The 13,578-nt window shown below is 36.9% G+C and overlaps 1 protein-coding gene across 1 annotated transcript in view; it reads left to right on the forward strand.

Moving 5' to 3' along the window:
• The window catches only part of syne1a (spectrin repeat containing, nuclear envelope 1a), a 166,535-nt gene extending 154,711 nt beyond the window's left edge, over nt 1-11,824 (forward strand). Inside the window, exons 132-145 of the mRNA XM_067383839.1 lie at nt 1,160-1,342; nt 1,933-2,070; nt 2,319-2,510; nt 2,861-3,155; nt 3,274-3,342; nt 4,504-4,607; nt 4,721-4,847; nt 4,933-5,144; nt 6,593-6,793; nt 7,395-7,523; nt 7,772-7,984; nt 8,110-8,202; nt 8,700-8,758; nt 11,563-11,824. Coding sequence (XP_067239940.1) covers nt 1,160-1,342; nt 1,933-2,070; nt 2,319-2,510; nt 2,861-3,155; nt 3,274-3,342; nt 4,504-4,607; nt 4,721-4,847; nt 4,933-5,144; nt 6,593-6,793; nt 7,395-7,523; nt 7,772-7,984; nt 8,110-8,202; nt 8,700-8,758; nt 11,563-11,824 — 2,277 coding nt within the window. The remainder of the gene's footprint in view (nt 1-1,159; nt 1,343-1,932; nt 2,071-2,318; nt 2,511-2,860; nt 3,156-3,273; nt 3,343-4,503; nt 4,608-4,720; nt 4,848-4,932; nt 5,145-6,592; nt 6,794-7,394; nt 7,524-7,771; nt 7,985-8,109; nt 8,203-8,699; nt 8,759-11,562) is intronic.
• The last annotated feature ends 1,754 nt before the right edge of the window (nt 11,825-13,578 follow it).

Consider the following 13,578-nt stretch of genomic DNA (forward strand, 5'->3'; position numbering starts at 1 on the left):
AGTGTTCACTGCTCCCTACTCCCTGAGCACAGGATATCTGTTGAAGTTCATCTCACTTGAAAATATGTGTTTATTCGCAACATCGTTATCTGCAATGTCAAACACAGACAAAACTCATGTTGTGCATATTAGAGGAGTTTACGGTTTGATGCCATAATATACTTCTGTAAATAAATATAATATAAATACCATATTTTAATTTAATATGCATGTGTGTAATACATCCATGTAACTATTAATTAATTATAAATTTAAATAAATTATAAAGCCCTAAACTGAATGATAAATGTATGTTGCGATGTTTAATATGAAAATAAATGTAATTTGGTAATATGTCTTTTTATCATATTTAACCGTAATCATGATAGTTGACTTGTAACTGTCGCATCTTATGCACTTTACACCTGTGAACAGCAGCATACAAACACACCTGATTCAGATTGGAATCTCCCTTATGACTAAATACCCTTTTAAGTCCACTTCGTAGTGCACACATATTGTCAAATGGAATCCTTTCCTCTATTGAGCGTGTCAGATAAGAGAGACATACAAAATGTGTAGAGCAGGAAGGTGCGAGGACTGGAAATGGGAACCCCTGGTCTAGAGGACAACCGAGAAAGGTATGGAGCCCCTATAGGGACATGGTGAAGGAAAAAAATTGAGATGGGAGGAAAAATTATTTGCCAATTATTTGTCTATCGCTCACAAAGAACACAAATGTTTTGTGAGCAAACACAAAGTTTCTCTGGAAAATCTCTGGAGAAATCAAAAGCAGTCATGGCCTAATGGTTAGAGAGTCAGACTGGTAACCCGAAGCTTGCCGGTTTTGATTCTCAATACCAGAAGGAAATGACTGAGATATCAAGTATCTGTCACCAGCCTGTCCTCTGATGACTCGTTCGCTTTCCAGAGACTGGGTCAGTGGGGTCACTCCAGTACGTGTCTCACTGCTGGCATCCAATGGCTACAGTCCTGTCCACTTTAACCTTTAGTCTTTTAACATTTGAAAGTTGTCATTGAAGACTGAAACAAATGCTAAAACCATGATTTCATTTAAAAATGCTTCACATCATTCAAACTTAAACAAGATGTAGCTGGTGAGTTTTATTTGCACGAGATACTTCCAGCTGATCTTACTTACATTGCTATTATATCACAGGCATTTCAGAGACAGGTGCAGGAGTGTCTGACCCAGCTGGAGCTGATCAATAAGCAATATCGAAGGCTGGCACGCGAGAACCGCACAGACTCGTCCTGCCATCTACGACAAATGGTGCATGATGGGAACCGACGCTGGGATATACTACAGAGGAGAGTAGCAGCCATCTTGCGCAGACTTAAGGTGATGTATTACCAGTTATACTTTATATACACTACTGTTTAAAAATTTGGGGTCAGTAAGTTGAGTAAACTGATACTTTTATTCAGCAAGGATGCATTAATTTGATCAAAAGTGATTTCTATTTCAAATAAATGCTGTTCTATCCATTAAAGAATCCTTAAAAAAAAAAAAAAACATGAATCACAGTTTCCACAAAAATATTTAGCAGCAGCTGTTTTAAACTCTGATAATAATATGAAATGTTTTTTGAGCATCAAATCAGCATTAGAATGATTTCTGAAGGAAAGTGACATTGAAGACTGCAATAATTATGCTTTGCCATCACAGAAATAAATGACATTTTAAAAAATATATTAAAATAGAAAAGTTATTTTAAATTTTAATGATGTTACTGTTTTTACAGTATTTTTTATCAAATAAATGCAGCCTTTGTGAGCATGAGACTACTTTCAAAAACATTAAAAAAAAAAAAAATCTTACCTTGTAGATACTTTTAATTTAGAACCTCTGTAACAATCACTATTGATGCAGAACCTAACCTCACAGAGGAACAGTGTGAGTCATTGACTTGTCCCTCTTTTGTCCTGCAGCATTTCATTGGTCAGCGAGAGGAGTTTGAGACAGCCAGAGATGGTATTCTGGTATGGCTAACTGAGATGGACCTGCAGCTCACCAACATCGAGCATTTCTCTGAGTGTGACGTTCAGGCCAAGATCCGACAACTAAAGGTGAGGGTTGTGTGCCCAAAAATTTTTTTTATACATTGTCAATTCACTAACATGCATGATATATACAGCTCTGGAAAAAATTAAGAGACCACTCCAAGTTCAGAAATAAATGTTAAGTGGTCTTAATTTTTTCCAGAGCTGTATTTTAGACAACTCTGACACAAAATTCTTTTTACTAGTTCTGTAGAACATTTACTTAAAATTGTATTTAAAATTCTTATCACTTCACTTGTGATTTCTTGTCCCAGGCATTCCAGCAGGAGATCAGTCTGAACATGGGCAAGATGGAGAGTGTGTTTGGCCAGGGGGAGGTGCTGATGGAGAAGAGTGAGCCTCTGGATGCTGCTGTCATAGAGGAAGAGCTGGATGAGCTGCAGAGATACTGTAGGGAGGTGTTTGGTCGGGTGGAGCGCTACTACAGGAAACTCACACGCCTGCCGGTGAGACATCTACACAGGGGCTGAGCGATATGACAATATATATGGAGTATTCATGTAAACACAGTCAGCTATATCTTAAGTGAACGTAAACATTTGGGGTGAAAACCAGTGTGTCCGTTTACTACATCTGCGCATTCAGTCTTAAAGTGACAGCAGCCTAATAAACCTGCTGTTGTCTGTGTCTTTAATGTTAATCAAACAACAAAAGACAAAGAGAAAATCACTCACTGCTCTTGACTGAATAACTTTTGTATCTTTTATAAGGATCAGTGTATATTTAATTCATACAGTGAATTTTGCTTTGCATGAGTAAAGGTGGCTCTCACTTTCTTGCTACCTCTTGTTTGCAGCTAACCGATGATGAGTGTGAAGGCTCAGATCGTGAATTGGAGTCAGGTGACCTCTCAGACCTTCAGTGGAGTGAGGATGATGCCCAGACATCTAGCAGACCACCTTCAGCTGCCACTGTTCCTGCTTGCACAAATGGCTCTGGCCGGGACACCCCTGCCAGCGTAGACTCTATCCCTCTAGAATGGGACCATGACTATGACCTGGACCCCATGGGACATACCATGTCTGCAGAACGGGGTAGACAAAAAGATGAGGATGAGGAGTTACTGTCTATGGCCACTGCAGCACTTACAAGTGAGTGTGCTTGACTTGGATGTTCATGAGAAAATGCTCCAACTGAGTGTCCACCACCCTGAACAGGTCTTCTCTATAAACTGTTGGTATATCTTGTTGTGTATCTCTTTTTCTACAGATGTAGTGATTCCTGAGAGCCCTGAGGCTTATATAAAAATAACAGAAAACACATTGAGGTCCTCCTCTGGTAGGCAATAAGTTGCGGCATGCTAAATTAATGCTTAATTAAACTATGCTGCATGCTGAAGTGTCCTTATCAAATATATTGCATGAACTACATTATTGCATGATTTTAAAAAAGGGCACGTCAAACATTCTGAGACATCTGGTGTGTTGCATTTCCCAACTTTAAAAGCTTTCTCAAAGCAAAGGATGCTAATAGGCATTAGATCTGAAGGAAAGGGAGAAAATACGGTTTTAAAGCACCTCCTTGAAAATAAACCAAAAGAGAGAGTTGAGAATTTGATGAGAGAAACTCCAAGAGATTTGAAATGTAGTAAAGTGGAAATAATTTATAGTTTAATAAATCGCAAGGCTACTGCATCTGTTGTACAGTATATTGAGATGAGAATGAAAGAAAAAGCAATGAATCTGAATAAAAGACAAATAGAGTCCATAAAAGTAAAATAAAATGATTGGCAATTATTTTTCTCTTTTAGCACATTTAAAATGTAATTTATTTATGTGTTAGCAAAGCTGAATTTTCTGCATCATTACTCCAGTCTTCACTGTCACATGATCCTTCAGAAATCATTCCAATATGCTGATTTGGTGTTCAAGAAACATTTAGTATTATTAGTGATGAAAACCGTTCTGCTGCTTAATATCTTTGTGGAAACCGTAATACTTTTTTCATGTTTTTTGATAAATAGAAAGTTCAGAAGAACAGCATATATTTGAAATAGAAAGCTTTTGTAACATAAAAAATATCTTTACTGTCACTTCTGATCAATTTAATGCATCCTTGCTGAATAAAAGTATTTGTTTCTTTAAAAAAAAAAAAAAAAAAAAAAAACTGAGGTGATGTCACATCTGTAAAGCAGATCTTAGGTCATGTTGCCCTATATTTGGAATCACTTGCATGGATAAGTTTTACAAATGCCCATACCTTCCTGCATGTTTTTTTCATTTTTTTATTGTTATAACTAATGTTATGTTAAATATAGAACAAGAAAGTTATCTGTATAATATTCATATTCCATATTCAGCGAATAACATGAATAATACTTAACATGTTTTAAAGCTTACAAAACTCCTAATACATTCACAATGTGATCACAGAATGATCCTTATTTTTTTAAGGTGGTCATGTGACATCCCATGTTAATCAATACATTAACTCCTGCAGGCGAAGCAGTTCGATTATTAGACAACATGCTGGACACCAGCCGTTACAGCGTCCAGCAGACAGATGGCACTATGGGTGGCCACGACACCTCTTACATGGGCTATGTAAGTACAGATTCGATGTGTCTGCTCAGTCAGTTTAGTCTGTAATGGCAGTATGTGGCCATTGAATGAGGCAAAGTTAATAAACGTTTGATTTGTTTCTTTTTTCTGCACAGATGCGGCTAATGGATGATTGCCGTGGCAGTCTGAATGCGGTCAAGAGGGTTGAAGGGGAGCTAGAGGAGGAAGAGGACAATCTGTCAGGCCTGAGCAACCCTGATAACACTGAGACACAGAGCACAGGTTAGTCCAGCACAGAGACGCTGAGGTTGCTGAGTACACAATTATGTTTAAATTTGATGGTATTGTGATAATTGTCGCATTTCAGGTGTCATTGAGCGCTGGGAGCTGATCCAGGCCCAGTCTGCTGATTCAGATCACAAGCAGAGAGAAGACCTGGTGCTATGGCAACAGATGACTTCTGACCTCGACACCATGGAGGTGTGGCTCGGCCAGGCCGAGGCCGAGTTAGCAGAGCTAAGGGGGAAAGACCTCAGTGCAGATATACACACTATTGAGCAGAGAATTAGAAAACTCAAGGTATGTGTTGGCTTACAAGAACATTTGTGCTTTCTACATGTTTAGTAAGTGCTCCTTCCTAATGCTGTTGGTGTGCTGCACAATTGACCATAGCTTTTGAAAATCATCACAAACAAGATTTACAGAGCTATTCTGTTTGTAGTCTTAAAATCTAGATAAGAAATAAAATATTCGAACCATGGATGATAAACATTTCAACATAGCCAAAATTTTATTGTCACATAACCTTGTTACATGCCTAATCAGACTGTTCACCAAATGCTATTTTGCCACAGGTTCCCTCTAGAATAGAAAATGGGTTTAAAAAAAAAAAAAAAAAAAAAAGCATTTTTTTTTTTATTTAAGAGTCTGTGGATAACGCTACTTTGAGAGCCTTTTCCGTTCTATAACAAAAATTGAGAACCCCTATTCTAAAATAGGGTGAATGGTGAATGCTCTACAAATTGGCATCGTGACTTACCAGCTCTGTCCCTGACAGCAACATATTGTCGGCCCAGATCTGGCCCCCAACTGGTCCACGTGTAATCCACATGTACCAGATGTGGGCGAGATATGGGCCACACTATGTTGCTGTATGGGGGTTGCTGCTAAAAATAATGTCTTCTAATTTGGCAAGGAATCAGAATTAACAATATGCAAGGTGAAATGAGTTTCTGTACAAGATTAAGATTTTGTAATGTTTTTCAAAGAAGTCTCTAATGCTCACCTCGGCTGCATATATTTGTTCAAAAATACACTAAAAACAATAATACTGTGAAATATTATTATAATTTAAAATACCTTTTTTTCTATTTGAACATAGTTCAAAATTATATTTACTCATTTGATGGCAAAGCTCATTACTCCAGTCTTCAGTGTCACATGATCCTTCAGAAATCATTCTAATATGCTGATTTGGTCACAGGGCAGGCCCACTTTGCATTATAAGCATTTGCTCTAAATCTCATTGAAAAAGAATGATTTCTATACTTTGTTGCTGAAAGTACAAATTAAGTATTTGGTATTACTGTAAATATAATAGTTAGTCATGCCCGAGCTGTAAACAGATACATTTGTCACTGACAGCTCCATATGTGGGTTACTCATATGTCTACACTGTAAAACAAGTCTTGCTCACACACACACATTGACATTTCAAATTAGGCAGGATGTCAGCAACAGAAATAAACCAGAGGAAATCCACAGCATCCCGCTGACCCACATACAGAGTCTGTTAAAATCTTGGAGCATCTGATTTCACCAGTTTATTTTTAGTTGAACACAAACTAAAACGTGTATACAGTCCAAAGACTGTAATTGGACCTTACTTTCAGAGCAATTTAACAACTGAAATAAACCATGGAATACCTGATTAACCAAAATAAGACTTAAATACACATCACAATGCATTCTCAAAAACCAACACACACAAACTTTCTAACACAAACACTTTGTTTTTGTCTCAACAGGAGTTACAGAAGGCCATGGATTCCCATAAGTCCAAAGTACTGTCCATCAACCTAAATAGTGTTGCACTCCTCCAGACAGACTCAGAGGAGAGCCAGGAACTGAAAGCGAAACTTAAGGAGATGAACTCACGCTGGGATCGACTGGGAAAATCACTTAAGGATTGGAGAACAGCACTCCAAGATGCTCTGATGCAGTGTCAGGTACATACATAGACAGCACCTGCATGTACATTACCCATCAAATGTTTGAGGTCAGTAAGATTTTTATTTTATTTTATTTTTTTAGAAAGTAATACTTTTATTCAGCAAGGATGCTTTAAATTGGTGAAAAATGACAGTAAAGACATTTATAATGTTACAAAAGATTTATTTTTCAAATAAATGTAATTTGTTTGAACTTTCTATTCATCAAATCCTGAAAAATAATATATCAGTTTCCACAAAAATATTAAGCAGCACAACTGTTTTTTAACATTCATAATAATTAAGAAAAGTTTCTTGAGCACCAAATCAGCACATTAGAATGATTTCTGAAGGATCATATGACACTGAAGACTGGATTAATGACTGCTGAAAATTCAGCTTTCCCATCACCGGAATAAATGACATTTTAAAATATATTCAAATAGAAAACAGTTATTTTAAATTGTAATAATATTTCACAATATTACTGTTTTAATGCGTTTTTGATCAAAAACATAAAAAAATCATACCACCCTCCAACTTTTTAACGGTAATGGACATTAAAATCACGCACACACATGGGCAGATACTGTCACTCAAACTTTTTTCTTCTCTACAGGAGTTCCATGAGCTGAGTCATGGTCTTCTTCTCTGGCTGGAAAACATTGACCGCCGGAGGAATGAGATTATCCCAATCGCATCAGGGCTAGATCGCCATACACTGCGAGCTCATTACAGAGCGCTAAAGGTACCTCTGAACAAGTCACTGCTTTTTGCTATGGATGGACATACAAATTTGCCTACTATCCACCCAAGACTGAATGCAGAATAAAGATTAAGAATAGACCACCCCACGAGATAGTATGTTGAAAATAGTATGGCCATCTATTGTACTTTAAAGTATGTTTTTCAGCATCACATTATGAAAATTCATCCATAGTCCAAACATTCTTAAATTTACCAAGCTAAACTACATTGATACATATTTGTCTGCAGCAAATCCAGCGGGAACTGACGGAGACTGAGCAGAAGGTGGACAGTCTGCAGGAGCTTTCAGGGCAGCTGCTGGTGCAGGCACATGGCAGCGAGTGTCTGGAGGCCCAAGAGAGGGTGCACGTCATCGGGAACCGTCTGCAACTGCTCCTGAAGGCTGTCGACACAGACCTAGAGCTGCTAGATAAAGAGCTCCAGGCTTCTGGGAACAGACAGGTCAGTCTTAAAGCACATTCATTGCTTATTCATCTCTTTAATAGCTCATTTTCCATCAGCACTGTCCATAATATCAGACTATCTCCATTTCAAAGCTAAAACTCAGATCTTCACCCAACTCACAGGATGCGTCCCTCTGGTCTGTTACGGATGACGCAGATACTTCTGGATCAGTCAGTCCTGTTTCAGATGTCAGCGTTTCTACTAAACGACAATCGGTAATGCATCTCCTCTCCCTTTTTTGATATTATTTTGCATTCCCTGTAGGTCACTGTCCTGCTGAAGTGAGGTGGTTGAGCTTATATCAGGGGAAAGTTTTCACTACGTTGGTTTCAGTTTGATATTTCTCATTGACAAAATCCCCTGGGATATTTGCTCACTTCCTCATCCCCCTGTAAAAGATGTTTATTTGTGGCTCTGGAAGAAATTTATACAAGAAACACTGGCTTTACCTTTCAGACAGGCTTTGAAACAAATCAATTAGTTTGAAGGTGTCTGTGTGGAAAGCCAGGTTTCTTGCACCTTGCAAGATTTTTTTTGTCATTGCCACCTATTTTGCTGCCGCCTTTTTGTTTTGTTGTTACTGGTTTGTGATTATACTGATGGCCTGGCTATATGTCTCTGCTTGTCACCATGAGCTTTGTCTTTATTTGCTGGGACTGAAACATTCTTTCTTTCTTTTACCCCTCCCTCCCTTTTGCTCATTGCACAACAGCTACGAGGCAAATGTAGTGTGTCAGAACCAGGATCCTCAGCCAGGCTTCCACGTCACAGGTACCCGTCTCTTGGCTTTAGAATGCAGGGGGGATGATGGAACTCATTCCAGATCCAGATCCCAGATCCATACCATCAGAACCATTCAGATCAGAGGCCATATCCTCTGCGGTGGGAGTCCACATGGGTTGTTCAGTTCTAAGAAATGAATTTGTTTTGGTTCCAAGTCAAGGATTCTTAGTAATCTTATGTGTTTTTCCCCAAGAACATAATATTGAGTCTGACAATGTAACTTTGTGTCCTTAAAAACATAAAAACCATTAAGAATCTATGTTCAGTATCTTAATGGGTCCATCATCTTTCTCCATTCTTGATGCCATGTGAAAATATTGAAATGTATCAGTCATTTTCCAAACCATGTACCTTTTTTTTGTTGCTTTCATTGTTTTTTGCAGTTTTATTTTTGTGATGCGCTCACACTCATCTCTGCCTTATATCAGAGAAAAATACATAAAGGCAACCATATTGTGTAAAACTTAATAATAACTTTCATTAACAACATTAACAAACATGACATGTATGTAATGCTTAACAAAGTATTTTTTTAATTTACATTCAAATTGATAGAAATGCCATGACACCTCAGTTCGTATATTTTCATATTTGAGTGCACATAACTTACTGAATTGTTAAGCATTATATCATGTTTTTTGTGACTTCTTAATGAAATACATTAATGAAGTATTATAAAATATGGAAGTGTCTTTGATGTTAACAAAAATATGGGAAGTGATATCTGTCCGAGAACAAATGATCTGGAGATTTAATGTGTGCAGACTGTCAGCAAGTGACTTCATTTATGATTATATGCAAAAAGAAAAACAGCGACAGATGCTAAAAAACTCTTTGCTTGAATTAAGATGGTTAACAATAACAAAGATTTAAAAGATTAGTTCACCCAAAAATTAAAATTCTGTCATTAAGTACTCATCCTCATGTAATTCTACACCCGTAAGATGTTTGTTCATCTTTAGAACACAAATCAAGATATTTTTGATAAAATCTGGCTCAGTGAGGCCTGCAATGCCAGCAAGCATAATTTACACTTTCAATGCCCTGAAAGGTACAAAAGACATATTTAAAACAGTTCATGTGACTACAGTGGTTATTATCTTAAAGGTGCCCTAGAATCATAAATTGAATTTACCTTGGCATAGTTGAATAACAAGAGTTCAGTACATGGAAATGACATACATTGAGTCTCAAACTCCATTGTTTCCTCCTTCTTATGTAAAACTCATTTGTTTAAAAGACCTTCAAAGAACAGGCGAATCTCAACATAACACCGACTGTTACGTAACAGTCAGGGTGTACGCCCCCAATATTTGCATATGCCAGCTCATGTTCAAGGCATTAGACAAGGGCAGCCAGTATTAACGTCTGGATGTGCACAGCTGAATCATCAGACTTAGGTTAGCAAGCAAGGACAACAGCGAAATGGAGCAATAATAACTGACATGATCCATGATATCATGATATTTTTAGTGATATTTGTAAATTGTCTTTCTAAATGTTTCGTTAGCATGTTGCTAATGTACTGTTAAATGTGGTTAAAGTTACCATCGTTTCTTACTGTATTTACAGAGACAAGAGAGTCATTGCTATTTTCATTTTTAAACACTTGCAGTCTGTATAATGCATAAACACAACTTCATTCTTTATAAATCTCTCCAACAGTGTGTAATGTTAGCTTTAGCCACGAAGCACAGCCTCAAACTCGTTCAGAATCAAATGTAAACATCCAAATAAATACTATACTCACATGAACCGACGCATGCAGAACATTTTGTAAAGATCCATTTGAGGGTTATATTAGCTGTGTGAACTTTGTAAATGAACTGTATTATAGTCGAGAGCTCGAGGGGGCAGGGAGCGTGTGATTTAAAGGAGCCACACGCTGAATCGGTGCATAGTTAATGATGCCCCAAAATAGGCAGTTAAAAAAATGAATTAAAAAAATCTATGGGGTATTTTGAGCTGAAACTTCACAGACACATTCAGGGGACACCTTAGACTTATATTACATCTTGTAAAAACTGGTTCTAGGGCACCTTTAATGTTATGAAGCAATGAGAATGCTTTTTGTGCACCAAAAAAACAAAATAATGATTTTATTCAACAATATAGTGATGGAAGATTTCAAAACACTCCTTCATGAAGCTTCGAAGCTTTACTAATCTTGTTTCGAATTAGTGATTTGGAGCGTGTGGTGAACCATTGAAATTTCGAAACACTTATGACATAGCGAAGCCTCATTTACTGAAATCATGTGAATTTCATGCTCCAAACCAGATTCGAAACAAAAGATTCGTAAAGCTTTGACGCTTCATGAAGCAGTGTTTTGTAATCGCCCTTCACTAGATATTGTTGAATAAAGTTGCTATTTTTTTTTTTTTTTTGGCACACCAAAAGTATTCTTGCTTCATAACAATAAGGTTGAACCACTGTATTCACATGAACTGTCTTTAGTAGCTTTCTGAGCATTGAAAGTGTTAAATATCTTGCAGTCAATGCAGGCCTTACTGAGCCATCGGATTTCATCAAAAATATCTTAGTTTGTGTTCTGAAGATGAACGAAGGTCTTGCAGGTGTTGAACGACATGAGGGTGAGTAATTAATGACAGAATTTTCATTTTTGGGTGAACTAACCTTTTAAGGTTACTTTTTAAAAAGGAATCACCTTTTCATGAGTGATAAACTGATAAACTGAATAGTAGAAGTTCTGTCTTCAAGTTCTAGACATTTCCGTGTTTGTCATTAGAATGGACTAATAAATGATAATCTATTGGTATGATGTTTTGCAGGTTGCCCAGCGGTTCTGGCTGCGCTTCGTCTCGCTCTGGTTCCTCCGGGTCACAAGGTGGCGCTGCTGTGGCTCGCTGCCAGCCCTTTCTGCTGCGAGTGCTCCGGGCGGCTCTGCCGCTGCAGCTCCTACTGCTGCTCATAGTGGGCCTGACCTGTCTGGTGCCCATGACTGAGCAGGATTACAGTTGTGCCCATGCGAACAATTTCGCCCGATCTTTTCATCCCATGCTCCGCTACACCAACGGCCCACCACCTGTATGAGACTTTACTAATGCCTTCATATGTTTCATATTACACTGCAGGACACAGAATGGACTAGTGTTAGCCAAAGCTGATTGTTCCTGTTCCTGTTCCTGGACAGTTACTGCTGCTAATTTCATTTTTCACTAAACTGTGTACTATTGAACTCATTGCAATGTAGACCAGTGTTGGACAGCCAAACTGGTGAACCTCTTCTGTCCCAAGGAAACAGAAGAAAAATCATATATAATTATGTATTTAATAGCACTGACATAAGCATAAGGTACTGCACTTATACCGTCCATGAAAATGGCCAAAATTATTTGCTTAAGCTAAGGAAAGTTTTATTTTTTATTTTTTTATTATTTAAAACTGTAGAAAAATTATTTTCAATATTATTTAATTAAGATTTTGCATGGCAATTCAAATGTATTTTTATTTTATGGCATGTTCACTTTTTTTTTCTTGTCCAGAAATGTAAAACAGTCACTGATGTAGCTCTATGAGAGACGCGTGCTTTTTATTACCGTCGTCTATGTTAATTTGTGTTATGACAATATGACAAAACCATTAATTATGATTACAATGTTTATGCCTATTTATCTATGTACAGTTTGCTAATGCTGAAAATAAAGACACATCTTTTCATTTAATATATTTTTTAACTCTATAATTAACTGAGCCAAATTAACATTTCACATTTAGGTCTTTCAAAATCAAAACTTGTACTGTACAAATCATAACATTCAAGTATGAAATAATAGCTGATAAATGCAATGTACAAGTCTACTGGACTATGACCAAACACATTCACAGATTTGCAGCAAAATGTGACAATGTAGTTTACATCGTAATATAAGGCCGTCATTGTCCTTCACAATGTTGAAATTTGGCTCGAACATCGCCATAAATTACAGCACTTTAAAACAGAAAAATAGGATTTAAAATTTTGTGATATCAGCCAACCAGTAAGTAAATGTCTTTGCACAAAAAAAAAAAAAGATGCCTAATGTCACCACTAATCACTGAGCATTTTCCCCCCTTTTGAGTTAAATTTACATATTAACATTAAAAATAGATCAGTGATTTGTATTGATAAATAGCTCTCGGTTTCTGAGAATAAATCACGATGCATTAACAAACCATTTTATACAAGTAATTTTCTTGTTTTTTTTTTTTCTTCTTTATTCTTTCTCCTGCACTCTTTTCAGTTTGGTCACACTTTATACTAAAGTGTTCATGTTACTTGTTATTGCCATAATGTAAATAATAATAGTATCATGAAAAATTAGTAACACAGACACTACAGTATAAAGTTATTCAGTTTTTATACATTTAAAGTCCCCCTATGGTCAAAATCAAGTTTTTAATGTTGTTTATATGTCTATGTGGTGTTTTTAATATGCTTTAAGACAAACCATGTGCAAAGTCAACACCATTGACTCAAAAACACATTTAAAATCGCTGGTGTTTGTGACGTCACAAACTACCTTGTAATCAACCACGTCAACGAGTGGATCTCTGAACTGGTGTGAGTGGAGGTGGAGCTAATTTTGGATATTCACAGAACCACATATACTAAATGAGGCAATGGTGTAGAGTTACATTCAAGCTATTTTAAGGCATGAAGATGTTTTTCTTTTCAAGGTGAAAAACATTCTAATATGTCATTTTGGTGATCAAAGATGAGTTTGAAGGGATAAAATTACTGCAGGGGGACTTTAAGGTAACGTTACTAATTTCTGTGACTGACAACTCAGATTTGACAGTGAAAT

Source organism: Chanodichthys erythropterus, chromosome 4, assembly GCF_024489055.1.
Source record: "Chanodichthys erythropterus isolate Z2021 chromosome 4, ASM2448905v1, whole genome shotgun sequence".
Classification (NCBI taxonomy): Eukaryota; Metazoa; Chordata; class Actinopteri; order Cypriniformes; family Xenocyprididae; genus Chanodichthys; species Chanodichthys erythropterus.